This window comes from Dipodomys ordii, unplaced genomic scaffold, assembly GCF_000151885.1.
Source record: "Dipodomys ordii isolate 6190 unplaced genomic scaffold, Dord_2.0 Scaffold106, whole genome shotgun sequence".
NCBI classification, from domain to species: domain Eukaryota; kingdom Metazoa; phylum Chordata; class Mammalia; order Rodentia; family Heteromyidae; genus Dipodomys; species Dipodomys ordii.
Genome location: NW_012267322.1, coordinates 7,833,911 through 7,859,706, shown reverse-complemented (window position 1 = coordinate 7,859,706; position 25,796 = coordinate 7,833,911). Strand labels below are relative to the sequence as shown.

The following is a 25,796-nucleotide window of genomic DNA, read 5'->3' as shown; positions in this document are numbered from 1 at the left end:
CACAAGTACGAGCAGTTCTTTCTTTTCTAAGCAGCTCCACTGCTGACCCTCCAGTGACAGGACAACAGGAGTCTGCCACAGTGATTCATAGGAAAACTTTATTGAACAGAAAACCCAGCAAAGGTTCCCACCTCTGCCAAGTTCCCCTGGGTTTACAGCACTGCATTTTAAAAAGCAATTATACATAAGTCTTTCCTAGAAAAGTCCTGCTAACATGTCTAGCAATTTCACTGATTATATAAAGTAGTACACTTAGTGTAATTTAAACATTCCAACAGGAATCAAATCGTACCAGCAGAACCATTTCTGCCTGACTGCTATGTACAACACACATGCAGACGCACACGTCACATGCAGACGCACACGTCTGGGGGGTTCCTCAGGCATTAACATGCGACACTAATGCCTTCTACTTACAGTGCCTAGTAAACTACAGACATTATATATAGTAAAGCTCTTCAGAATAAAGACATGAGAAGCCCCAGGCAGTTTTGTTCAATCTGTATCATGGCTTCATGTCTTACTTTGTGCATATTATCCTTGTGGGTTTGCCATGACTGTGTGATGTCCAGTCCAGGGGAAGAGCTCGAGCTGGGGTCAGGTGATGCAGTCCATGCCTGTCAAAGCCTCGAGCTGAGCTGCTACAGTGAAAGCCCATCAGTTTGCTATGGCTGGAGGGCCTTCCGGAAGAAGAGAGGCAAAGAAAGTCTTAAACACAAGCCACGCTGTGCTCATAAATGAGGGGCTGGTCTGCTCGGCATCCAGCACCCCCCGGTCTGGGGGGAGGTGGTTGGGACTTTCAGCTTCTGGAACGTCTTCTTGCTGGTAATGAAACAAGGAGAAAAATGAAATCAGTGAGGCCATGATGAATACAAGTGAGGAACACTAGAGAGGGAAGTGTAAATAAATCCCTGACCCCAGATAGGCTGGGCCCAGGAATGAAGACCCAAGGTGCATGAGGCTCCTCGTGGACACTACAGCTTGACTACTGCTGGGATGTTCCACAGCTGTGAATACTCCTGGTAGCAACTATCAGTGGTTAACTCAACACTTCATTAATCACAGATGTTCCAATTGTGGAAGTGCTCTATTAAGAAACCCCAGAGTTCTAAAAACATACTATGGAACACTTTTGTTATAAGAGTACGTTCTCTAGGGTCATCCTTCAATCTACCTTAAAAAGCTCCATTTCTGCCTGGGACCAGACAGGAGGAGCAAGAAAGCCAAGACAGCACAAGACCCTGAGGGTCAAGCCCAAGTACAATCACAAAAACAAAAAACTATTTCTGTATACTATTTCCCAAGAAATCCATCCATTCTGGGAGGTATAACTCTTGATTAGAAAAACTGTCAGCAGCTTCTGTGGATCTCAAAATATGGCTGCAAGACATTATTCACACAAGCAAAACTGTCAATTGCTATGTGATGAAAAAATACTTTTTTTGTGTGTGCCAGTCCTGGAGCTTGAACTCTGAGCCTGGGCACTGTCCCCGAGCTTCTTTTGCTCAAGGCAGTGGTAGAGTGCTACTCTACCACTTAAGCCACAGTGCCACTTCCAGCTTTTTCTATGTATGTGGTACTGAGGAATCAAACCCAGTGCTTCATGCATGCAAGGCAAGCACTCTACCACAAAGCCACATTCCCAGCCCTACCTGATAGATTTTATGGCACATTCAAAGATTTAAAAATAGCTGCTGCTCTTAAGTTTTTGTTTTTGTTTTTTTAAAAGATCATGAAATACTTAGCCTAGTAAAATAGCAAAAACCAGGCTGGGCAAGGAAGGTGAGGGACCAGAGAGCTTGGCACAGCCATCAGCTCACCTGGCTCCAGCAGATGCTCCATACCTGTAGGTTATTGTTGGGGTCCTGATTCACAGCTTCCTGAGGAGGACCATCATTCGGGAAGTTCTGACCTGGCCTCTGTCTAAATGGAAACCACCCAACGTGATGCCTTCAAAGGAAGCACATACAAGTCCACGTTAGCCCAAGTTACAGTGGGGAATTACTCAGGATCTGAACTTCACCAAGAACCTGGAGCAGAAGCTCCTGATAAGCCCCCCTCATAGCATTCTCTCTCAATGCTCTCTCTGTTCTTTAGGCAGGGACTGTATTTGCTCATTGGCAAGGAAACTGGAGGTGGCTAGAATGTCCAACAGGTGCTTGTTTGCCTGAACTATGCCTCACACTGGAAGACTTCAACACAGGGGAACACATACTCACAAAGCTGGAATTATGGATCTATCTATCTATCTATCTATCTATCTATATAACATAAAATAATAATCTAAATTTGGTCATCTAAGTTTGGTGACTATAGGAAGAATTGACTAAAAGCTTTATTTGTAAAATCCAATTAAAGTCTTAAAATTAATACTACAAAATAATAATTATGGTATATGAATGCTATATTATTCTAAATATTTCTCTATGCTTTATATTCTTCATTTGCTGGTACCAGGGATTTTTTTTCTTTCTTGTTTTGTCAGTCCTAGGGCCTAAACTGAGGGCCTGGGCACTGTCCCTGAGCCTCTTTGTGCTCAAGGCTAGCACTCTACCACTTGAGCCACAGCGCCACTTCTGGCTTTTTCTATGTATGTGGTACTGAGGAATCGAACCCAGGGCTTCACGCATGCTAGGCAAGCACTCTACCACTAAATCACATTCCCAGTCTGGTACCAGGGTTTGAACACAGGGTCTCCTGCTTGCTCAGCTGGAGTTTTACCACTGAAGCCATGACTTCAGCCCAGCTTTTTGTTGGTTATTTTGAAGATTGGAATCACTAGAACTTTCCTCCCAGGCTGGCTTTGAACTTCAATTCTCTGGACCTCAGGCTCCTAAGTAGTCAGAATTATAGACATGAGCCATCAGGTGTTCTTTTTTATTTCCCCAAAACTAAATACAATCCACTTTTACAAAGAAAAGCCTTTCAGTTACAACCACAAGTCCTGTCCTCCAAGCCAGGATGTGTCAGCATGCACCTCAGGGAAGCTGGGCTGGGTATTTACAGTGAGAGCTGTGCGACACACTACCCCTTGCTTCCACATGATGCCAGCAGCATCACCCTCTTTTAGGTATAAAACTCCAATGTCCTAAGGAGGAGGTATGGAAGGACTCCCAGGTGGGAACTGCTGCTCTAGAACACAGCTATAACAAGCCTCAGGTCCAGGAAGGTCTCCTGGCCCTCTACGACTAGGCTAACAGTTATGCCCTGATCTTTCTCCTGGAAGGCAGCTTGATACAAATATGTTGTTAAGACAAACACAGCTTCCCATGCCTCCATATGCCCATGTCTATGAGGTTCATGAGCCATAAGAGGAAGATAACCTATCCTGAAGATGATGTTCTGAACAATACACAACCAAACCATGATTTGCTACATTAAAAGTGCCAGAATGTGACACTATTTAAACACACTTCCCTCAAAGCTTGAAGGGAAACTCTGAACTTGATTTGAGCCACACTAGTGTGTAATTTTCAGTAAAAAGGGAAAAATGAAGAAAGAAACCATCTGCTTACAGGTACATAACAACGGTGGCCCCCATGACCATGAGGAATCTGCTCAGGGAGGAGTAGAAGTAGAGGATACTGAGAAAAACGGAAAATGTAGCAGCTGAGTAGGTCCAATCCAACCAATCTCGATTTATCTCATCATCTTCTTCCACAATGGGACCACCTTGTGCATTCATTCGCAAGTTCTGATTGGCTGCAGGATTAACCACCACTTGAGCTGCATTCTGATTGGCTGGCTGATTTTCAGCTGGAAACTGGTTGTGGATAGGGGCTGGAGTAGGTGCAGAGACCACAGGTATCTCTTGTGCACCTGGTGATGGGACAAAAGCTCCTGATGCAGCAGTGGCAGCTAAACTAAAAATGAAATAGAAGAGGTAGATAGAGTAAAGAACTTGAAAGATTGTGGCTCACATACCTTTATTTACATAGGGGCCTTTCACAGGTAAGAATTATAATACACTTGATTTTTCTTCAATTGCAGAAGAACTTTTTTTTCCTGATTGCTAAGCAGGTCTTCTACCACTTCTAACCCTTTTTGTTTTTGTAGGCTGTGGGGCTTGAACTCAGGGCCTGCTCACTATCCCTGAGCTTTTCTGCTCAAGGAGCCACAGCTCCACTTCTGGTTTTCTGGTGGTTAACTGGAGCTAAGAGCCTCAAGGACTTTCCTGCCCATGCTGAGATCAAACTGTGATCTGCAGATCTCAGCCTTCTAAGTAGCTAGGATTACAAGCATGAGCCACCAGTGTCCAGCTTCTTTTTGCTTTTTTTTTTCCATTCTAACAGGGTCTTTTTTTTTTTTTTAAACCAGTTGTGGAGCTTGAACTCAGGGTCTGTGCACCATCCCTGAGCTTTTTTTTTCTGCTCAAGGAGCCATAGCTCCTTCTGGTATTCTGGTGGTTAACTGGAGATAAGAGCCTATGGACTTTCCTGTCTAGGCTGGCTTCAAACCATGTCTACAGATCTCAGCCTCCTAAGTAGCTAGCCACCAGTGTCCAGCTTTTTTCATTTAACAGGGTTTTTTTTTTTGTTTTTTTTTTTTTTGGTTGTGGGACTTGAACTCAGGGCCTGGATGCTGTCCCTGAGCTCTTTTGCTCAAGGCTAACACTCTACCACTCAGCCACAGCTCCAATCCTGGTTTCTGGTGGTTAATTGGAGATAAGAGTCTTATAAACTTTCCTGACCAGTCTGGCTTTGAACCATGATACTCAGCTTTCAGCCTCCTGAGTAGCTAGGATCACAGCCATGAACCACTAGCACCTGGCTCAAAGGATCAGCTTAGACTGTGGATACTCCTATTTATGCTTCCCATAATAGCTGGTCTGACAAGGGTACACCAATACACTCAGCTTTTTTTTTGCCAATCATAGGCTTGAACTCAGGACCTGGACACTGTCCCTGAATTTTTTCACTCACGGCTATGTTTTAACATAATTTATATATTTATATAGAGAGATATATTTTTATATAATATATAATTTTTTCACTTTGAGCCACAAGATCAAGTCACTTTGATCAAGATGGGGTTTCACAAACTTTTCTCTCCTGGGCTTGCCTTGAACTGCAATCCTCCAAATCTTAGCTAGGATTACAAAGGTGAGCCACTAAACCTGGCAAGACAGTTTTTACAGTCATATCTATAAGTCCATTTTCTAAGAAAACCCAGGTGGTAAATTTCATCTGCAATTAAATATTAAGGTCACTCTAAAATTATGGCACAATAGTTCCATATTAAAACTATCTCAAAACTTTAGCACCTAGTGTAACTAAAGGTTAGGCCAGCACCCTGCAACAATCACAAATCAGGAAGTAGCTGTCATTTATAATACTCCACTCTGGGTTCTGCAGAGACTGGAGAAAATACTCATCCCTCCATTCTGAACTTCCTAGTGTGGGCAAGGATTTCCCTTCGTTCCTGAGATCCAGGCCACCCCCAGCATGGCAAGAAGGACTTACTACTGCATGTAGTACTGGCGTGCATAGATCTGCTGGAACCAGGAAAGCTGCAGCCACCCATAGGTCGTGTAGCCAGGGAAACCAGGCGCCAGGCCTTGGAATGCCTGCTGGACTGCTTCAGGCCTATACACAGAGTAAAACAAGAATCACATCCTGAGTTGACTGGGTATGAATAATGAAAACTAAATTACAATCAAGAATTCAAATCAGAGACAGAAGATCAAGTCCTCCTAGCACAGCTCAGATCCTGTGGAAAGACAAGAGCCTTGGTCCTGCAGCAAGCTCTCATTGTGTGGGCACCAAAAGCACTACAGTGTGCCTCAACACATATGCACTAACATGCTGAGCCTCCCCAGGCGGGAATTAGCCCTCACTGCAGGACTGAATTCTCTCATCATCCTTTAGAGAGACCAGCCCTAAAGCCACATATCCAAGGCCTTTCCTGAATGGCATCTCTCCCCTTCTCCCAATACAACTTCTTTCCCTACCCTTAGATCTGAATCTAGACCCTTTCAGGGTTATGTGTGCCATGCTATCACCCCTGTGTGCTTACTGACCACTGGGGATCCTAGACAGGTTAATGGATCCCCAATGGCCTGTGGAAAAGGACCAAATAAACCTAAGAAAAACAGGGATTTTCACAGGTCGTGAGCCAATAAGGAGCAAGGCTCCACTGAAGACATGGTTTGTGATGCCAAACTCAGGCTTTTTTAGCCAGGCAATAGCCTTCCCCTGCTTCTAGCAGGGGAGTAAAGTCATCTTGGTTCATAGTGTCTTATACTGTCAGTCCCTTTGGCAATACTTCATGAAGTGGATGGCAGGCAGACTGCAGGTTATGTGGTCATCCCTGAATATCATTAGACAAAGTTAGATTCACTCACTGTTCATAAATATTTGTTGAATGAAATCAACAACTTTAAATATAATGAAATTTAAGAAGTCAGATACAAGCCTCAACTCTCCAATTGGCTAAAATAAGGAAAGCAGCTTTGAGAGTTCCTATCTGGTAATGTATGCAATTAAGCCAATGTATTTGCTGACAGTCTTTTCAGTAAACTCTATACCTAGTGTATTTCTAAAACATGCATTCCAATACATGTTAGCCATGACATGATACTGGATTTTTGTTTTGTGGTACTGGAAATAGAACCCAGGGCCTTATAACGCTAGGCAAGTGCCTCATTGAACAACAGCAATTGTTTAAAAAAAATTTTAGCACATGTAAATGAGATGATAAAAGTATTTTAAAATATTGTGAGATCTGATGATGATATTGCTTTTCAAACTAAAAGGTTTTTGGAATGTGAGGAATAAAATGTCTGAGAATTTACTTTAAAATACTTTAAAAAATTTTTTTTTTGTTTGTCATGGGGCTTGAACTCTGGGCTTGGGCGCTGTCCCTCAGCTCTTCAGCTCAAGGCGAGCACTCTACCGCTTGAGCCACAGCGCCACTTCTGGTTTTCTAGTAGTTTATTGAAGATAAGAGTCTCACACTTTCCTGCCCGGGCTGGCTTTGAACCTTGATCCTCAGATCTCAGCCTCCTGAGTAGCTAGGATTACAAGGCGTGAGCCACCGGCACCCAGCTCAAAGTATTTTTTTAAGGCAGGGACAAGTGTGACTTTGTCACTGTTGGCTGGTAGGGAGTCATCATGCCCTTCCTTGTACTTATTTGTAGATATGAAATTTCCATTCAGGAAAAATGTACTACTCCTTCCTCAAACACACACTTTATCAAAAACCAAATTCAAAAACCACTAAAAAGAGCTGGATGTGGTGGAACACACCTACAATCTCAACACAAAAGGTAAAGGCAGCGGGATCTTCAGTTTGATGCTGGCCTGGGATTTTCTCTAAAAGTTAAAAAGACAAAACAAATCGCACATTTCTTTTATTAAAGAACAGGGGAATTCAAAAGTTAAAGAACTTCCACTTACAGTTAGTGAAATTTCACAAGAAGGTGTACCAAGAACCTAACTGGATGCCAGTGGCTCACACTGATAATCCTAACTACTTGGAAGGTTGAGATTGGGAGGACTGCAATTTGTGGCCAGCTTGGGCAGCAAAATCCTTGAGGGCCCTTCTCTGGGTGTACAGAATATAGCAAGGCTCAGCAGCAGAACACCTGTCTAGCAAGCTTGAAGCCTTCAAAACTCAGTACTGAAAGAAAAAAAATTAAAAAGGTATTCCAAAAACTATGAAATGAGAGCAGGTAAGCTCTTCTGGCTTTTGCTCTAAAGAAAAGCTCTAACTGCATTAGAGAGATGATCTTTTATCCTAATAACTCCACCATAGTCTTGTCAAAATACCAAGTTTTTGTTCACCATTGTCAAACTCTGTTATAGCAAATGAAGCATAAAGCCACTGAGCAGAGCAGCTGTTCCTGCCACAGCAGCACAAATTCCATCTAAGAGGACAACCAATGGGAAGCAGTGGAAACACATGCATTCTTAACATTTGCATATGCATGACTTTATGTTCCTAAAAGGTGGTGTATCAAGAAAAATTAGAGCCATAGTTCTCTGATACATCCTAGGCTACCATGTGTTTGCATAAATACATCATAATTCTCACTATGCATGTGCAAGTGTACCTTCTCCTTAAATTGATACACAAGAGGCATACTGGTAGTCCTGACATAGCACTCACCTTGAGACATTCTCCCAGACAGGAGAGAGGTTCCGAAGAGCTTCTCTTTGTCTCAAGCCATCGCCGGAGGAATCCCCAAGATGCTGTCCATGACTAGAACCTTCAGGCCACTCTGAAGCTTCAGCAACCTACATGTAACATGAGCCTCATCAAAAAAAAGTCTGACAACAATCTGAAATCAAGCTAGATTTGCTGCAACTCTACCCTAATCCCACAAAGCTAAACAGATGCTGTCTTCTGAAATTTGTTCAACAGATTCTTCAATATATAGATACTAGGGCTGGGGATGTGGCTCACTGGTGGAGTGTTTGCTTAAGCATATATGAAGCTTTTTATTGGAGAACCAGCACCTCAACAAACAGAGATACTAAAAATGTGAGAGCCAAGCTGTGAGACCCAAAAAGGACTGGGAGGTGGGAATTCTTTCTCCCAACATTCTCTAGGAATGCTAAGTGTTTCCTGAAAAGGCCATCAGTCCTGGCTTAATAGGAATTCAGATTTCTTTTTTTTTGTTTTTGGTCAGTCATGGAGCTTGAACTCTGAGTCTGGGCACTGTCCCTCAGCTCTTCAGCTCAAGGCGAACGCTCTACCACTTGAGCCACAGTGCCACTTCCAGGAATTCAGATTTCTATCCTGGATATAGGCTAAATCCACTCCAAACTTTCTGGGAGCCTGGGGATAGACAGAACTCTGTGCAAACTGTAAGTCATTTATTGCTTACTCTGCTTCCTAAAATAAGGAAGTCATTTATCACTTAAATAATATTGTCTCACATGATTGGTGCATGTGACTTCAAGGATATTGTGACCTCACTTTCTGTACATACGCCCCTGTACCCTACTCAAATACCTTGTAAACTAGACTTAGGCACCTGAAGCTGGTGCCCCAAATCTCAATTCCACAGTCTGGTGTCCGTTACTGCCTTGTCCCTGGTGGCAGCGGGTTGAGACAGAAAAAAAAGTTGTTTTTTTGTTTTGTTTTGTTTTAGAGCAATTATGCTACAGTTTCACAGAAATCTTCCAACGCAGTTACCACTGGTATAAAGCCTTGGTGACAATGTGCTAAACTTGCTTCCTATTTACTACTACTAAAGCCTGTGCTGATAAACTACTTCCAGAAATTAAATCCAGTGCAGCACCACATTAGAATACTGATACTGTGCAGCGAAATAAGCTTAATAAACACCCATTGTCAAGTGCTAGTTCAGTCTTTTGGGAACACAATAACCACAGGTCAACGTATCACAGCAGACAGTGTAACATGCAACTCCACTTTTGCACACAGCACACTTGAACAGTCTATTCCTACTTGACTATAATACAGTTCATAACTATACTCATAGTACAATTCCTAATAGGCCCTGGAGAAGAACAACAAAATACGACTTAGTAAAAGGCCATACAATCGCCCTTGCAAGTTTATCTATGTGTTTTAGTGCCCACTGAAGAATCTGAGGACATAAACTGTTACAACCATGAGAAAAGACATACCTTAGTGCCAGTTTCTTGTATTCTTGAGAAACATTTCACGTTGCACACCAGATGCAAAACATGCCGTTTTTCCTGCTAAATGAAAGTAATGAGAGTACCTTAGGACCTGAATTCAACCTGGTTTAGTGCATAAGAACATCCCAAAGTTAATGTGTAAATGACACAAGTACCTTTGGAAGCAAGTCCCTGAGACACTGGTGATCCAATAATAGCTTTCCAGAATAAATTAACCTCTGGTCCTCAGGACGCTGATTGTGGACAGAAAGAAAAACACAGGTCAGCATGTAGACCTATCAATTCTCAAACAAACCATTTCATGCAAAAAACCTGAATATGTCTGCTTCCCCCAAGCATCACAGAACTGTAATGTGAGCTCTAACATGCAAATAAACTTAGGATGGCAGCACATATCCTGGCCAGAAAAACCAGGACAACATTACTTGACTTCTGACCTCTGTGGGAAACTGCTTTCTAAACTGTACTAAAAACACAAATTGGGGGCTGGGAGGGTAGCTCAGTGGTAGAGTGCTTGCCTTGAAGAATGAGGCCCTGGGTTTGATTCCTCAGCACCACATAAGCAGAAGAAGCTGGAAGTGTAGTGCTGTGGCTCAAGTCGTAGAGCACTGGCCTTGAGCTTAGAGACAGCGCCCAAGGCCCAGACTTCAGGCCCACAACTGACAAAACAAAACAAAGCAAAAAAAAAAAAAAACCCAAAAAAAGAAACCACAAATTGTACTGGAACTTTTACAGCTACTAACTTAAAAACCTGTTGGGCCTCAAAATAACTCCTAGGACTCCTAGGGTGGGCCTTTACCCAATTGGCCTAAGCCTTGTCTCAGTGACAGCCATTTTTCAAATAAGCCCAAGAGGAATAGCAGACTCACCAAGATGCAACCTGCAAGATACAACCTGCAAGTTCGGATCCCTACTTTAAGGGGTGAAGGGGTTCAAGAAACTGACTTGTCTAAAGTTTCTTGCTGCTAGTCAAGATTCAAAGCCTTCTTGTCCACCGTAAGTGACTCTAAAGTCCTAGGAAATCCAGTTTTATACAGCTCTCTACTAGAGACCACCAGCTTGTCAACTCACTCTTGCTAGAATGAGCAATTATACAAAGCCTGGAATAAAGCAATTCTTGCCAAGGAGCCTCAGATGATAAATGAGGCTGTATAGAACAAAAGGAACAGCAAAAACTTTACTTATCAGCATACATCAGTACATTTTGACATTGTGTACTCAAAACCAGACCCTATCAGATGCTGTGCTCCTGGCTGTCCTCACTGAGTTCCAGGATAATTACTGAATTTGCAAGGCCCTGTGGTAAATGCCACTTCAATTGCCACCCTCCGCCAAAGGGCCTGGGAACACTCTGTGCTTACCCAGAAGTCTGAGTTTTGCAAAAACTAAATGTTACGCAAACAACCACTCTAAAGAAGAGCTTCTCACATTATTCCTGTTTAAACTACAGAAAACAAATAAGCATGCTGCTGCCAGAATAACATTTAAATACAGATTTCCATACATAGGAGACTTATTTTAAATATAGGCCTTCAGACTTAACAGACAGGACTGATGGCCTCACCCAAGAAGAACTCAAAGCCTGGTCCTTTACAACCAAAGGCTTCAGACACCTGCTGTGTCCATGTGTGCCCCTAATCAAATCACCATCTCCCGGTAACAAGGCCATCTACTTTCTTGGAAGTTATCTCAGATGAGAGGGCAGGGCGCCAGGAGAATATGCTAAAGGATACTGTAATGGAAGCCTTTTCCCAAAGGAAGGAACTTTCCTAAGACCAACTCGGAAGGAAAAGTCCCTGCTACAGTCTCCACCACCAGAATAAAACCAGACTGACACTCAGCGCCACTACAGACTGGCACTCTCAGATACGAAGGCTCAATTTTCCATCTTTTTGCTGCCCAGATGTCCTCTCCCGTTTGATGGTGAATTGCACTCGCGGGCAGTAAAGTCCTTGGCCAACACTTACATAACAGCCGAGGATAAAGTAAATACAGGAAGGTCCAGCACGGCCTCCATCACGTGTTGGGGAAGGGAGGGAGGGACTGACCTGAGGGCGTTGTTGACAGATGTGTCCACCAAAACAAGGCAAGAAAGTAAGTCACCCTAAAACTGACGACCCCAAATCTTACCATCAGCCTCGTGAGGGTGACTCTCACTGCCTGTCTTCCTTCTAAACCACTACTCTTGGCTAGAAAGTTCGTTCCTGGGGCTCCTCCCTGGGACTACGCAGGACAGAGAGGGGCAGTCAGCGGGGGGGGGGGGGGGGGGGGGACGGACAGGACCGGGAGGAGAAGGGCCACGTCCCGTTCCTGGGCGGGGGAGCCCTAAGGACACGGTGCCGGGGTTGGCCCCTAAACCCTCTTCTCCGCGCGCGGGGAAAACTCTTATTTCCTATTTCCACCCAAGAGATGCAAACCAAGTTGGAAACGCTGGCTGTCAGGGGGACACTGAGGCTGGGAGTCTGGAATGAGTCACCCAAGGTCAAACCGCTGCTGGTCTGGGTTCCGGCTGGCAGGCCCGGGTTGGGGGGGAGCGCGACGGCCTCGGGGGTGGGGATGGGGTGCGGAGGGCGCCCCGGGGCCAAGTGACCCGGGCCCCGTCGGGTTGGAAAGAGGAGGGGACGCTGGGCGAGCAGCGGGGCTGCCGCCGCGGCAGGGCGGGACTCGGGGGAGGCCAGCGAAGGAGAGGCTCCGGGCGCAGGCGGGGGCCGGGGCGCCCCTCCCGTCCCCGGGCGCCCCGGGGCCCCTCTCACCGGACGCTCGGGGTAGACGAGGCTCAGGTGGGCCTTCAGGCGGCCCACGGTCCAGCTGCGGTCGCCGCTCAGCTCCAAGTCGCGGTGACGCTGGTTGGGGCTCTTCACCAGAAGCGTGACGGGCTCCGGCTCCGGCTCGGGCTCCATGCCGGTGGCACCAAGTGCTCGGCTGCGCTCGGAAAAGCTAGGCGGGCGGCGTCGCAGCCGCCGACAGCTCCGCAACGACAGTTCGCGTCTCGCAGGCGCGCGCCCCCGCCTCGGGAGCCTTTTATAGGCGCCCCGCGCCCCGGCCCTGCAGCCTGTCCTCTCTGTGGCTGCCGTCCATTGGCTGAGGCGGAGGTCACTGCCTAACGTGGACCAATCAGCGTCCGGATCCGGGCGGCCGCGGGGCGGGCTGAGTACGTGGGTGCGGGCTGATGCAACCCGCCGCCGTTGCGTCATCCCGAGTGGCGGCTGCAAGGCCGGGAACCCCGGGTTCGGGAGCCCCGGGTTCGGCTGCCCTATCGGGGGTGCTCTGCGGAGCGCGGGCACTCGGCCCTGAGGGCACAGGGTCCCCTGGCTCGGGATGCTCCAGGCGCCCGGGCCGGCCGGCCTGCCTCCCGGATAGGCGGCCTCTGCAAATTGTGTCCTCACAAAGCTGCACCCCCACCCTTTTTTGACCCCAGGGCTCTCCTCCCCTTTCGCCTCCCCGGGGTCCCCTGGGCTGGTTGTGCCGGGGATGCCCGCCATGCTAACGGGCCTCGGCTTCGAGATGGGCCGGGGTGACGTGGCGCCCCGGGTTCACATTCGAAGCGGGCGGGGCGGTGGAGAGGATGGGGGTTCAGGCACCTGCCGTCCTTTTACCTGTGACCTTGGACTTGAACGGGACACCTAGTGCAGGTATGGCGAGTCACGCCTGCACTCCTGAAGGCCATCATGCTGGCCCAGGATATCAGCACCTGCTGACTTTAAAGTTGGGGCTGACAGAGAAGCAGGTCTCTCAGCTTCCAGAAAACCTACCACCCTAGGAGAGAAAAAATACTCGTGAAACACTAAGCTGGCTTTGCTCTGGGCTCACCCTGGACTCCATCCCGTTGGGACATGTGCTTTTCCAGGCCTGTCAGAGCTTGTGGAAGGCAGGACAGTAGCAGGTGGTACCTACTTAAAACACCTGCCACAAGGAAGTCTCACAAATTAGGTGGCTTAAGCAGCAGCAATTTGTCTCACAGTTGTGGCAGCTGGAGTCAAGGGCTGTAGGGCGTGCTTGGTTGGTTCTGTGGTAGGAGATCTAGGTGAGGAAAAGGGGAAAATGTATTATTATATTACTTTTAATAAATATAAAATGGGCCAGACTCAAATTGCCATCAGGAAGCAACTAACAAAGTAACTAAGCGTTCCCTCTAGCCAAAACTGCCCTCTCCTTTGGAATGATCAAAACGTGGTGTCTCATGTCTACAATCCTAGCTACTCAGGAAGTTGAGAACTGAGGATCGTTGGTTCAAGGTCAACCTGGGCAAGTATGTCCATGAGACCCTAATATCTAAACAGCAAAAAGTAGAGCTGTGGCTCAAGAGGTAGCATCAGCAAAAAAAAAAATTCAGGGGCAGCACCCAGGCCCTGGGTTCAAGCCTAGGAAATAACAACTATGAGAGCCTGAAAATCCAACCTGTGAGACCTGAAAGGATTAGGAGTTTGGAATGCCTTCTTCCAATATACTCTCTGAATATGGAGAGTTTTCTTGGAAAGGTCAATTCTGTTTACTGTTTAGCTCTCCTTCCGAAAATAAGGTGTCTACCACTTGTATACAATATGTTGTCACTTGTTGAAGTTTGTAGCTTACTTCCTTACACAAGCCCAATAAAAACCTTGGTTAATGGAACCTTGGGATCTGTTGCCAGCGGAAGGCTACACTTCCCCTGGTTTCCCAAACCTAGTTCCATTCTGTAGTCTCGTCTAGTTTCCGATACTGTGTTGCTCCTGGCCACAGCAGATAAAGGAACTCATGGCAGGTTGCAAAAGACAACAACATGTAACACCCTTCTTGACTATCCAGAACCATGGTTTAAGGAGTGGGATTTGTTAGATGAGACCATGTGACCACATGTGATCAGGTGCATTTTCCCCCAGCTCAGAAAGAATAAAATCAACAGTTAACAGCTGCTACTCTGAGGTTTTAACTCCTATTTCCCGCATGGGGAACAGGAAATGTTTCTCTTTCTCTCTTGTTTAACTTTGTTATACTAAAATCTATGCTAAAACTTTCCCTTTATCAGATACCTTGAAATGCTTTTCACACATGCATCTCAAGTACCTCAGGTTTTGTGTGAAAACTGGGACACTTAGGGAACCCTTCTAGTCTAGCAGATAGGATATGGCACTCACTGCTAAGGTTCTGGTTTGATTCTTGGTTAGGGAGCCAAGAGTCTTGCTACTTCACCACTTTCCTTTTATTTTCAAATAAACTTACTCTGTTTACCTTAAACTTTCTTGTCTTGTAATTCAATGGTTAGCTGTGAAATGAATCTGTTTTCCTAGATGGTATCAAAACTCAACTGAGAACTTCAAAACACACCTTGAATTGAGGATGCAAAGCTGAAAACTGACACAAAGTTACAGTGGTAGAACAATGGACTTGATAGCTAATTGTACAGTGTGGTTTTAAATGCCACCCTTAAAAGGTTTAAAAAGCTGTCCAGAGAGGCTAGGTAGAGTACCACATATCTGTAATCCCAGTACTCAGAAAGTAGCAACATAGGGTCAGGAGGCTCAGGTTGGCCTAGACCCAGTTTCAAAAAAGTATATCCAGGCTGCTTGTAAATTAAACAGGATTATTGTATAGCCCAGCAATTCCACTCTAGACATACATCCAAAAGAATTGAAAACAAGAGCTTAAACAAAAATTTCCACATGAATTATTCATTACATGTATGAAGGTCCCTAAGGTAGAAGGAAGTCAAACATCCATGGAAAGATGAATGGATCAGCAAAACATATAAGCAGATAAGGCACTATTACCCAGCCATGAGCTAGACAGCAGCAGTGACACACACAACAACAGGGCAATCCTCAGAAACTATGCTCAAAGGAAGAAGCACATGAGAGCCACATATTGCATCTATTTATATGATGCAATATGTATAATCCAGAACAGGCAAATCCATAGAGACCGAAAGCAGATTCACGGTCGCCAAGGAGTAGCTTGGGAGTGATTGTGCCACCAGGATTTCTTAAGATAAAAATGCTTGGAGCTAGAGCTAGAGACAGGCGGTAGTTGTATAAATATCCCCAGAGTAATGAATCCACTGAGTGTCCACTCAGAAATAGTTAAAATGGAGACTTTCCTGTTACACCATTTATCATGTTGAAAAAAAAATTACTAAATGTAGAGCCAGTGATTCTTGCCTATAATCCCAGCTACTCAGGAGGCTGAGGTTCAAAGGCCAGCTGGGCAGAGAGATTACAGCTATGAACCAGCAAAATGCTGGATCAGGAGCATGCCTAAAGTGGTAGAGCACCTCACACACATCCATACCCACACATCCACCCACACACACACCACACCACAACATCTACTTGGGTTTTTGTGTTCAATTGAATGAATTTCCTCAGCCTTTCAGAGGAGTCCAAATAAAATAATCAGTACCACACTACAGAACTTTCTGATCCTCCCAACAGGGAACCTGACCCAGATGGCATCTGATTATATCATCTCAGAGTAACACCTTGGCACCACTCCAGATTGTAAGCAAGCCCAGTGCCAGTTTATGGCTCTCCTGGCTGCCTGGATTTGGCTCTAGGACAAAAGTAGATGGACTCTGCCTCCAGCCAGCCTGAAGAGTCACAACAGAACACTAAGCCCAGGTAACCTCAGAAGTCCATCTCCACCCTTTTCACAAACACCCTCCCTCACCCCCTCACAGCCTTTGCACCAGCCTCCTGCTGAATATCCTGATCGCAGTCCAGCATTTTAAATAGAAAAGAAGATGATTCTAATTTAGATCCTAGGTAGCATTTTGTGCACACAGTCTTTTCTGTATCTGCAGAGGAATTTTGATCAAGGTAGTGTAAGGTCCATCCCGGCCACGCCGGCCCTGTGCAGAGGCCTTGGCTAAGTTTCTGCCCAGTTTCTGCACACCTGGAAACAGTCAACAAACCCTCCCACTAGGTCCTCTCCTGGGCCACCCCTGGTCATGCCTCCCATCTAACTGAAGGAGGGTCCCAGGCTCTGAGGTAATATCTGAATCCAGTGTGGCCACACTTTTCCCCCACCTGGCCACACCTCTATTTGTCCCTCACCTAGATAAGTTCTGGGGGGGAGGGGGCGGGGCAGGGTTATCCCTTCAACCATGCACAGTGAGGAAGCAATTCTGTAATACAATAAACTCCTCTTCCTGCCTGAATGCCTCGTGGTGTTCTCCTCATCAGCTACCTAATTAAACCTAACTATTTAATTTACCTTACAGTTATTTTCTGTCTCCCCACACTCCCTCCACCTGCCAGCAAACACCCACCTTCCCCCCATACACACAGGGTTCAAGATGCCCTGGGTTAAGTCCCTAGCACCACACAAAAATAAGAACAAGAGCCAAAAACACCTTCCTGAAACTGGTTTCAGATGAAACCTGGCACTTCTGCAAAGATGCGCAGCGCTATAGAAATAGCATCCAGCAGGATGCTTGTTGAAATGTCAGAGCTGTCCTCTGATGGCCCCGTATATCTATAGCAGCCCAAGAACGCACCTCCACTCCTTGCAACTCCTGTGACCCTTTCCTGACCAGGCCTGTGTCAGGCACTCCCATCTCTAGGACTTAACCTCTGAGTCTGGTGACAGCCTAGGCCTCTCTCTTCATCCTCCACCCCTTTTCTGGAACCTGTTTAGTTACTAGCTCTCCTCTTCTCCTCCATGCTGTTTGAAGCTGACTCTGATGTCTGCTACTGCTTCTTCCCCTTAAGTCAAGCCCTTCCTAAAGTCTGAGCTCAGTTTTCATTCTTAATTTTACCTCTGCTATGGTGTTAACATCCCTGACAATAAGTGTGACTCTCTAGTCTGGTTATGGTTACTGCTCTCAAGAGCAACAGGCTAACCTCAGGACACCCTGAGCTTCTCCCAAGCTCCACAACCAAGATTCTGAATGCCCCAAAGTGTCTCAAGTACGAAAGCCAAACCTATTTCCTCCTTTTCCCTCTGGCATTAAACCTGCTTCTCTGCCTGCCCCACATCACATGCTTTCTGCCTTCTTAAAGTCACCCAGGCTCATTTCTGGGGCTCTGATTACTCACCCATCCATCCATCTACGTGATTTCCAGTTCTGCATGATTCTGTGTCTTCCTACTCTTCCCCCGCATCTTCCCTCTTTCCTATCTCCAATTGATTGATTGATTGATTGATTGTGAGGGAAGAGTTCCAGAGCCAGGCACATATCAGTCTTTCTTATTGTATTAGGCCTTCACTGTATTAGGCCTTTTGTGTCTTGCCTTCAGCATTCCACAAGCCCCCACCCCACCTCCCTTCTCCTCCTTCTATCCCCTAAACCACAGCTCCCCTTTAGTACACTGACCTCCTCTGGAATGCTTAGGAGCTGAGCAGCCTTATAGCCGGGGGTTTCTGCATGCCCCAGTCTTATTTTCCCTTCTACTCCTTGTAAGCGGGTTTATTTCTGGTTCTCTCAGCATATCTAGGGGCTGTCCTAGCTCAAGCTGCTTCCGCTACCTGGACACCTTGTCTACTCCACCTCCAGCTTGTGTGGTTTTTTGGTTAAACTCTCCCATCTTTCAAACATCTTATGCTACCATATGCTCCACAGACACTTTCCTAAAGGCCTTGGCTTTGTATGTGTGCTCCATCTTCTACAACCTCAGAGTTGTCTTTGTAATGCTCTTAGGAGTCAGACTCAAAACCCTCCGACCAAGCCAAGTGCTGGTGGTTCACACCTATAATCCTAGCTCCTCAGGAGGCTGAGATCTGAGGATCACAGTTTGAAGCCATCCTAGGTAGGAAAGTCCGAAGAATGATCTCTAATTAGCAACCAGAAAACTGGAAGTGGAGCTGTGGCTCAAAGTGGTAGAGCACTAGCCTTGAGCAAAAGAGCTAAGGAACAGGATCCAGGCTTTGAGTCCAAGCCCCACAACTGACCAGAAAAAAAAAAAAAGCCAAAACTGAAATGTGGCTCAAGTGGTAGAACACCAACTTTGAGTAAAAAAGCTAAGGGATGGTGTCCAGGCCCTGAGTTCAAGCTCCAGTAGCAGCACAAAAACAAACAAAACAATAAAGCACTTGCCCTTTTTCAGTACTGTCTTTCACCCACAGCCACTGTGCCTCTGGCCCCGAGGCCAGGTGGCTCCTCTAAGTATTTTTAGAAGGCATTTGTTATGGCTTTGTTTCCGGAAGTAGTACTTATTTGGAACTTAGGCTTTCAGTTGTGACTAACTGGCAGTCACTGGCAAAGAAAGCCAGTGGCCCGTGTTCTGGAGGCCCCCTTTCTTGAACATTCTTGAACCATTTTTTTTTTCTGATGACCTGAGTGTTACACAGTCACAAGTAAAACTACTTTGCATGTGCTCTGGGGGACTCACAGACAGGTGCTTCTTCTGGGGTTTCTTCTAGCTAGTTTCATTCCTATAAAACCCACCTGCCTCTGACCACACTGGGAAAGCCAGGCAGATGTCTAAAAGGGTATTCAGTCCAAACTGGGACTTTCCATGTACGAATGAGATCCACAGCCTTCTGCCATGGGAAGTGGCAGAAGGGCCACAAAGTGGGCTGTCCCGAGCTAACTTCAAAGCCACAAAGAGTTTGGCAGGAACTGAAGGAAGATGATAACTCTGGAGAGTAAACTGCTGAGGCATATGAGGAAAACAAGTCTTTTATGTCAAACTACAGTGCTTCTGTCTTGTGTATTGATGTTTTGTGGTACTGATAGTTCCTGGAATTATTTGCTTTTCTTTATGTTGGTCGTGGGACTTGAACTTGGGGCCTGGGCACTATCCCTGGGCTCTTTTGCTCAAGACTAGTGCTCTACCACTTTGAGCTACAGCACCCCTGCCAGATTTCTGGTGGTTAATTGGAATCTCGTGGACTTTCCTGTCTGGGCTGGCTTTGAACTGCAATCCTCAGTTCTCAGCCTCTTGAGAAGCTAGGATTACAGGCGTGAGCCACCAGCACCTGACCTGCTTTTTGACTTCAATTATAACTATTATCTGTGCTATTTGTGACCAGCAGCCATGTAAGAAATGTGACTCTTGTGTGGATGGACTTAAAAGAATAAACTGTAATTACCAGGTATGCTGCTTGTGACCGGCTAGCCATATATATATCTTTATCAAAAGGAGTTAAAAGGAATAAGACCCCCTTTTGAGAGGGAGCTTTCCACTGACCTCATCCACCCCCTCCAAATATATATTCCAGCCACTCTGTTCCCAGCCCCACTCCTAGCTAGCTGTGATGGGGAAAAAAGTGCAAATTAAAGAATAGTCTCCCCTCTCTCATCTTGGTAACCAATTGCACTTAGACTGTGAGCCTAACTCCTTGTCAAGGAGGAGGGACAGTTTGGACTGGGACAAAGGCCTAGCAAACTGCACTGCCAGGTGTGCCTGCCCAGCCCTGGGTAGAGTAACGGCATTGCACCCTTTGTGCAAAAGTAAATTATCACGATGAAATCTCCTGTATCTCCTGTATGTCCATTCTTTTTGTTGTTGGTGGTGGTGGTAGTGGTGGTGGTGGTCGTGGGGCCTGAACTCTGGGCCTGGGCACTGTCCCTCAGCTCTTCAGCTCAAGGCTAGTGCTCTACCACTTGAGCCACAACTCCACTTCTGGCTTTTTCTGCTTTTGCGGTGCTGAGGAATTGAACCCAGGGCCTCATGCATGCAAAGCAAGCACTCTACCACTGAGCCACCTCCCTAGCCCCATGTCCATTCATTTCTGACACTGAAGTATCATTGTGCATTTCTAATAGGGGGAAAACTGGCTGGCAACTGAGCCTCAGCCTTGATGGCTGGGGTGGTGGTGGCTGGGTTTGGCCTGGGCACCATAAGGGACCTCTTTATAGATCAGGTTTCTTTTCTTCCTCCCTACGCCCTCCACCTCCTGCCCCATACTGCTCCTAGGGCTTGAACTCAAGGGCCTGGGCCACTTTCCCTTAGCTTTTTCACTCAAGACTAGTGCTCAACCACTTGAGCCACAGCTCCACTTCTGGCTTTTTGGTGATTCACTAGAGATAAGCATCTCATGGATTTTCCTATCTGGGCTGACTTTGAACCATGATCCTCAGATCTCAGCCTTCTGTGTAGCTAGGATTACAGGCATGAGCCACCAGCACCTGGTTCCGATCAAGTTGTCTATGCCCAGCAAAACAGAAGACATAAGGGGTGAGACATTTTACCCCTAAAACCCAAGAATGTAAAGTAGCTTGTCACCCCAAAATGGAGAGATGTGATATAGGCCCAGATCTTCCCCTACCCCCAAGCAATGCCTGGAGTAGCTTGGGACTCGCACCCAAAGCCCCCTCAGCAGGGCAGCAGGAAGAGGTGGGCTGGGTGGTGAGCCAATGCTGTGTTCCTCCGGCCTTCTCCTTCCATTCCCAAGTGCAGCCACAGTTTTGATCAACTGTGTGTGAGCCAAATAATCACCGCGGATTAACCTGTCAGCTGTCTTGGTGACCTGTTCTGGTTCAATTTTCTCATGGCACAGATTGAAGCCCAGTGATTAAAGCAACAATTCTAGAGACAGACAGAGTTCCCATCTAAATCTCTAGGGGGTCACAGCATGGCCCTTTCCATCTGGTCTCTCTACGGTTTGGTTCGGAATGCTGGATGGTTCACAAAGGTTGAGGGAAACAGCCCACGACTACAAAGGCATGGAAGAGAAGCAAAGGGAAAATAAACAGCTACTGTAAATATCCATGTAGAAATCTGCCAGTATGTCCTGCAGGACTAGGAGTAAAGTTCAATTAGAGTTGAAAAAACAGTAACTTCTTCCCCCCAAAATACTCAGCCAAGTGGAAAACAGTGTGTTCCCAAACAAATAAGTTCTGTGGACTGAAGAACATGTTTTTAATTATTTTATTGTTCTGGGTCTCTCAATTTACTCAAAGTGTTCCTTTGTGGGTGGGAGTGGGGATGAGCACAGTAGTACATGCCTTTAATCCCAGCACTCAGATGGCTGAGGCAGGAGGATGGAAAATATGAGACCTGCCTGGATCAGATATCAAGACCTTGTCTCAAAAAAGCAAAACAAAACAAAAAGTATTTTAAAAAGACAACAAAAAACCAGAATGATCAATTTATCATTTCCAACATAGTGGGGGAAAAAAAGAGTTTTTGTCTTTGGTTTGTTTTTGTTCTTTTAAATCTCAAAAGCCAAAACATTCTGTCTTGGATGAGGGACTCTGAGGAATCCATTTACCAGAAAACTATCTTCTGTGTGGCTCTAGACAGGCCAGCATTCCCTGGTAGAGGCTGAGCCTTTTCTGGAAGGCTCAGGGAACATCTTGCTCAGTGAGCCCTGACATGGTATACAATTGAGGGGAGAAGGGGATCCTGGGAGCCCAAGAGCCTTTGTAATTTGCAGTCCAAAGAAATTTCTTGACAGGAGGTGTGGCACAAGTGGTACAGTGCCAGCTGTGAGCCAAAACAAAGCCACGCGAGAGTACAACACCCTGAATTCAAGGCCTGGTACCCACAGGAAAAAAATTTAAAGAAAAAGCCAAAACAATTCTAGAAGTTTTTTTGTTTGTTTGTTTACCAAGCACTGGTGACTCACACCTATAATTCAAGTTACTCAAGGAGCTGAGATCTGAGGATTGAAGTTCAAAAGACAGCCAGAGCAGAAGAAAAGAAAATTGTGGGGGCTGGGAAGGTGGCTCAGTGGTAGAGTGCTTGCCTTGCATGCATGAGGCCCTGGGTTCGATTCCTCGGTACCACATAAACAGAAAAGGCCAGAAGTGGCAGTGTGGTTCCAGTAGTAGAGTGCTAGCCTTGAGCCAAAGAAGCTTAGGGACAGTGCTCAGGCCCTGAGTTCAAGCCCTAGGACTGGCAAAAAAAAAAAAAAAAGGGGGTTTTTGGTTTTTTTTTTTGTCTGTTGTGGGTCCTGAACTCTGGGCCTGGGCACTGTCCCTCAGCTCTTCAGCTCAAGGCTAGCACTCTACCACATGAGCCACAGCGCCACTTCTGTTTTTTTCTGCCTATATGATGCTGAGCAAACCCAGGGCCTCACGCATGAGAGGCAAGCACTCTACCACTGAGCCACCTTCCCAACCCCAAAATGTGAGATTCTTATCTCTAATTAACCAGCAAAAAGCTGAAGTGGAGGTATGATTTAAGAGGTAGAATGCCAGCCATAAATGTAAAAGCTAAACAGGAATGAGAGGCCCTGAGTTCAAGCCCCAGTATCACAAAGGAACTAAACTGAAGAAGAGACTGTTTAAATGACCTTGGAGTAGGCCAGCAAGGCCCAGAGGTGACCCATTCACTTCTTCGGCTTGGTTATGTCTAGAGTGACAGGTGTCCTTTCATTTTACCTACCACCTGGCTCCAGGCTCCCCAGGATTTATTCCACACTTCCATCCTAGCTCTGTGGGTACCCTCTGTGGGTGAGGCTCAGTCTCACCCAGTGGCTGCTGGAGGAAGGTGGCAGGGATTGGAGACAGCACAGTAAAAACTGCCAAGACACATACCAACACTCGGACTCAATTAGCACACCAATCACAGGCTGAAATCTTAATTAGTAGTCATTGAGATCAAAAGCAAACTTTAAAAAAAAAAAAGAGGACATAGAATCTTCCAGAGAATTTTCTATATAACTCAACCTGTAATTTCTCCAATCCCTAGTCATGAAGCCCAGCGGCCATGTCCGGTGGAAGTGGGGTCCAGCCATCTTCCTCTGTGGAGGAGCCTGTCACAGGACCCGAAGCTCCTGGACTGGAGCCAGCAATGGCTCTGCTTGCCCCTCACCCCTGCAGTCCTGGTGGGGACTAGCCAAGCCTGAGTTACTGGCAATAGAAGGTGAGCACATTCTCCTGGTTTCCTCGGATCAGGATGACAGGAGGGCTGAGGTCCTGGGACAGCGTCTCCAGCCACGCCATGTACAGTGAGCTGGGGCATTTCCCCTTCCTTCCTATGGGCAAAGTGCTGCAAGGCAAAAAGAGGCCACGGAAGAGGAATTACCCGGGGCCTTCCCCACACAGCCCAGCCCACTGTTCCTTTCTGAACAGCTCATCCTTTTATTAGCAACTTCAGAATCCTTTCTTCTCACTCACCCAAAGACTTCCCAGAAACCCTTGGGAGCCTGGCACTCAAAATGTATCTTGTAAGCATGCAGTCTTCTTTCTAGACAAAGCTGTGGCCTTGTCTCCACCAGTCCTCCTAACCTCACCTCCTAAAGATCCCGTCCCATACCCTTAGAGCCACTGAGGCTTTTTCTTCCTCTTCCTAAAATAAATGCCAAGCTTGATCCTGCCCCAGGGCCTTTGCACTAGATGTTCCCACTACCTAAGCAGCTGAGCCTCCTCCAGCTCTTCACCCAATGGCTCCTTTGAATTATTCAAGTTTGGGTTTAAGTGAAGCTCTTCCAATTGCCCTCTGCAGAGATGGCTTCCCCTGCCTCTTCATCTTATCCCCCTATTTTAACATCATCGTAGTCCTTGGCAATCTTAAAAGCATCTTTCTGTGTATATATTTGATGTCCATCTGGAATATGTGTTTGCCCTTGAGCAGGCCAGCTTTCCCTTGTGCTTGGAACCAGGTCCCAGGCATTTGGCTAGGTGGGTGGTCCTACCCCATTGGATCACCCTCATCACCCCAGGTTGGCTTCTGAAGCCACAAACCTGCCTGATATGCCATGTGACTCCAATGAGTGCCCTAGTCCCGCCCCCTGCCTGGTGGAAGCTGCCAGAAGGGGACACCACCATTGCCTCTGGTGGACTGTGTCCAAATTGCACCATACTGAGCAAACAACAAGATGGCCTGGGAACACTGGCGGGTCATGTTTTCCTATTTCAGGATGTGGCTTTTCTACCAGCTTAGAATTCCAAAGACGGAACTGCATGGCTCTCAGCTGCTGGGGAAAGCAGGATCTCCCAGCCCCAGCTAGTGCCAGGAGAAGCCAAGGTGCCCTGGATGGGACTCAGCCCTGGGGACAGGCGGGGCCCATCCTGACTCCCAACTGGAGAAGGTGGCGACCTGGAGGCCTCCCTGCCACTCAGGGGGGGGGGGGGGTGTCCAGAGCTCAGGCTCGAGCATCATGAAGCTGCCAAGTCATGGCTTTGCTATGTCCTCAGCCACGTGGCCCTGGCAAAGTGCCTGATTGGCCCTGAGCCTCAGCGTCCTCTTTCCTAACAGATCACAATGGTGATCTCAAGCTTTGTAGGCTGTCTGTAGGCTTTGAAGAAAACAAAGCATATCCGGGCACAGCACCATGCTTGGCACACACAGGCACTTCCTTACACTGCAGCCATTGTCACCGGGGTTATTTTCCACCTTCACTAGGTAGCCGGACTGGCATGGGCACAGCGAGGACTGCCACTGAACCTGAGAGCTTCCTGCCAGCTGCTTCTGCTCACTACCCCCACCATCCCTGCTAAGAGCAGCTGAGATCCCCAAACAGCTGCCACTGACTTAAAAGGCCATTCTCAAAAGGCCGGGTGTGGTGGCTCTTGCCTGTAATCCCAGCCATTTGGAGAATCACGATTTGAGTTCAACCTGGGCAAAAAGTTAATGAGACCACCTCCCACCCCCCCCATCCCCCGTCTCAATCAATAAGCGAAGCATGGTGGTGCATGTCTGTCTTCCTAGACACACAGGAAGCATAGTTGGGCAGATCAAGGTGCAGTTAGCTTGACAGAAAACACAGCCTTATCTGAAAAATAACTGAAAGGCAAAAAGGCGCTGGAGCCTGGCTCAAGTGATAGATCCCCTGCCTGCCAATCAAGAGGCTCTGAGTTCAAACCATAGTCCCAGGGGAAATACAACAATCAAGGCATCACTTGGGAAAGCGTTGTCTTGTGATGGGAACAAGAGAATCCTGTTAAGTAATTGTCATCATTGTTGGACAGTGTTTGGTGCAGGGCAAAGGGCTGCAAAGAACATGAACGCCTGCTCTCCAGGTTTTACAGGGTGCCTGGAGCTGAAGATGCCCTGCTGGGAAATTCATTATTTTCAGGACCTGAATTCATAGACTTCAAAGGCCAAGGGAAAACAGGGGCGTGGCTTCAGCAGGAAGTTCCCTCCCCCAGTGCAGCCTGTCCACCTGTTCCAAGGCCGGAGCCTTTAACTGGTCCCAGAATCAATCAGTGACTGCATCCTGGCCCACAGAATGTACTCGCCTAAGAAATGGGAAGGTGGCTCAGGGGTAGAGCGCTTGCCTTGCATGCCTGAGGCCCTGGGTTCGATTCCTCAGCACCACAGAAGCAAAAAGAAAAAAAGCCGGAAGTGGTGCTGTGGCTCAAGTGGTAGAGTG

General features: G+C 46.7%; 2 protein-coding genes across 4 annotated transcripts in view; both read right to left on the bottom strand.

Annotated features, from left to right (window-relative positions):
- Positions 1-79: 79 nt before the first annotated feature.
- Positions 80-12,605, bottom strand: Herpud1 (homocysteine-inducible, endoplasmic reticulum stress-inducible, ubiquitin-like domain member 1). Of its 3 annotated transcripts, none has more exons than XM_013027965.1 (8): positions 12,368-12,605; positions 9,770-9,847; positions 9,600-9,674; positions 8,110-8,237; positions 5,463-5,585; positions 3,516-3,863; positions 1,845-1,950; positions 80-822 (listed from the first exon to the last, which is right to left on the bottom strand). In XM_013027965.1, the coding sequence occupies exons 1-8, from the start codon at positions 12,512-12,514 to the stop codon at positions 658-660; spliced, it is 1,170 nt and encodes a 389-aa protein (XP_012883419.1). In that variant the 5' UTR covers positions 12,515-12,605; the 3' UTR covers positions 80-657. The 3 variants fall into 3 exon arrangements, with proteins under 3 accessions (XP_012883419.1, XP_012883420.1, XP_012883421.1); XM_013027966.1 differs by having other exon boundaries at positions 9,600-9,671; XM_013027967.1 differs by lacking the exon at positions 12,368-12,605 and adding an exon at positions 11,745-11,989.
- Positions 12,606-23,032: 10,427 nt separating this feature from the next.
- The window catches only part of Slc12a3 (solute carrier family 12 (sodium/chloride transporter), member 3), a 35,129-nt gene continuing 32,365 nt past the window's right edge, over positions 23,033-25,796 (bottom strand). Inside the window, exon 25 of the mRNA XM_013027893.1 lies at positions 23,033-23,470. Within this exon, the coding sequence (XP_012883347.1) occupies positions 23,329-23,470 (142 nt within the window). The 3' untranslated portion in view covers positions 23,033-23,328. The remainder of the gene's footprint in view (positions 23,471-25,796) is intronic.